Source organism: Tupaia chinensis, unplaced genomic scaffold (genome assembly GCF_000334495.1).
Source record: "Tupaia chinensis unplaced genomic scaffold, TupChi_1.0 Scaffold149184_1, whole genome shotgun sequence".
Lineage (NCBI taxonomy): Eukaryota > Metazoa > Chordata > Mammalia > Scandentia > Tupaiidae > Tupaia > Tupaia belangeri.
In genome coordinates this window covers 1,400,115-1,402,132 of record NW_006209032.1, presented here as the reverse complement: position 1 = coordinate 1,402,132, position 2,018 = coordinate 1,400,115, and the positions used below count along the sequence as shown (strand labels likewise).

The 2,018-nt window shown below is 65.3% G+C and overlaps 1 protein-coding gene across 1 annotated transcript in view; it reads right to left on the bottom strand.

Moving 5' to 3' along the window:
* Positions 1-2,018, bottom strand: part of CELSR3 (cadherin EGF LAG seven-pass G-type receptor 3) — a gene marked incomplete at its 5' end in the record, with an annotated part of 26,768 nt that overhangs the window by 9,241 nt on the left and 15,509 nt on the right. Inside the window, 5 exon segments of the mRNA XM_027769287.1 lie at positions 63-163; positions 252-378; positions 595-762; positions 1,252-1,429; positions 1,749-1,904. Coding sequence (XP_027625088.1) covers positions 63-163; positions 252-378; positions 595-762; positions 1,252-1,429; positions 1,749-1,904 — 730 coding nt within the window.

The window sequence follows — 2,018 nt, the reverse complement described above, 5'->3', positions numbered from 1 at the left end:
GGCAATATGGGTTTCTGCAGTCATCAAATATGCATTTTTTTAAAAATTTTGATCAGGCATTCAGGCTCAGCAGGACGGCCGCCGTCAGCACCAGTGCAGCCACAGACACGGCCACCACCACGTGGGTGAACACGGCCAGCAGCTCCAGGTCGCCCTCCAGTCGCTGGGGAAACAGGGAAGGCCGCTGGGGTGTTGGGCGGCACTTCCTGCCCCTCGGACCCCACTTCCTCAGTCACTGAACACAGCCCCACCTCACGGGGGGAGGCGTCCATGAGGATTCCGAAGGTGCCCGTCCGGCTGCAACGACACCGTGCATGGGACCCGTTCCTGTGCACCAGCTCGCAGTCCCGTGCTGTCCACACCCCGTGCTGGTCCGCCCTGCAGCCACACAGCAGTCAGATCTACCACCCCTCCGTGGGGTGCCCACGGCTGGGGGGGTTGTGAGAGATGGTGGGAGGGGCCGAGGTCGCCTAGTGTTGGAGGCAGCCTTCCGCATGGACTGGCTGCAGAGTGGCACCAGTGGGGGCCCCAAGGGAGGGCTGGGATACCACGTGGCCTCCCGGGGACCAGGGTTTCCAGAGTGGGGGTCCTCACGGGCCAGGTGGGTCCCACTGCACGCAGACCGCCTTGCTCCGATTCGCCGTCTGTAGCAGGCGGAACTCCAGGCTGATTGGGGGCTCCAAGACACCGCTCAGGAAGTTGTGTCCATGGAACACAGCCACACTGACCACCGGGGAGTTCATAACAGGGTTCTGGGGAAGCCTGAGGAAACACCGCAGCTGGGCTCAGACCCTGCCAACTTCCCCGACTCCGGCTGACTACTCGCCGGGTCGCTGTGCCCCTTGTCCTGGCCGGCCCGGGTAAGGGCTGTTTCTGAGAACAGGCCGGCCTTGGCTGAGCTGCTGGGGGCCTCGCGCCCACTGCCCAGAAGCATCGGCTTTGCCCGTCCGCTTCATACGGCCCTCCCACCCCCCAGACCTGCAGCGGTCAGCCTGCCCTTGCCTGTCGTGTCTGGACTGGCTCGTGTGCCCCTCCTACGTGGCTGGCCCACCCAGGGCACCGTGGCTGTCAGCCTGCACACCGACTGCATGACCCAAGGACACAATGTGCACAGAGCCTGGAATGGACGGGGCAGCCAGCTCTGTGCACAGGGCATCTGCTCGCCTGTTCACCACAGAGGGGGTTCTGGCCGGGCAGAGGCTCACAGGGTGCTCAGGGGTGAGGAGCCTGGAGGAGCCCCACCCACTGTACCTGGCACCTCGGCGCTCGGCCTGGAACTGGGCAGGGAGCAGTCCCCCCAAGGCACGGTAAACGAGGAGAATGACAACGGAGATCCCAGGCTCGGGCTCGGACTCTGGCTCCAGAGGGGACGGCGGGGGCACCACACTTGAGGCGGAGGAGTTGTCCGTACTGCTGCTTGTGGGCAGAACTGCCAGGAGATGGGAGGAGCCACTGCCAGTGACCTCTGACCTCAAGGACCTGCAAACCTCTCAACCCAACCCAACCCCATCTCTTTCCTGCAGGGGCAGAACTGGGGGGAGAGGGGGCAGGGGCCATATGTGAGGCCTGGGAGAGGTCGTCGGTGGTGAGGGAGAGGACCTGGCAGAGTGAGGGTGTGGCACCATATGGGCAGAGGGTCTCGCATGGGGGTCAGAAATGGGGGAGGCGCGACAAGGGGAGAGCAAGCTGTATCTGGCTTCTGGGGGACAGGGAGACAGGACCTGGTTGTGGTCGCCCAGGGCGCTCACCTCCGGATGGCGCTGGCCGCGGGGACTGGGACGGCAGCAGCACATGGGTATGAGGGTCCCAGGCGTCCTGGCCCCGAAAGAGGTTGCTGTGGTAGCGGGGGTAGCGGCGGGCCCCCCGGGTTGAGCTGGGGTGCTCCATGCGGTCAATGCTGAGCACTGCCCAGGAGAAAGGAGGACGAGACCCCTTGAGGACCCCCCCACCCATGCTAAGGGTCTCACTCCCCCGTACCCCCACCCCGTGCCCAAGTGCCCCCAGTCCACACCGTCCCG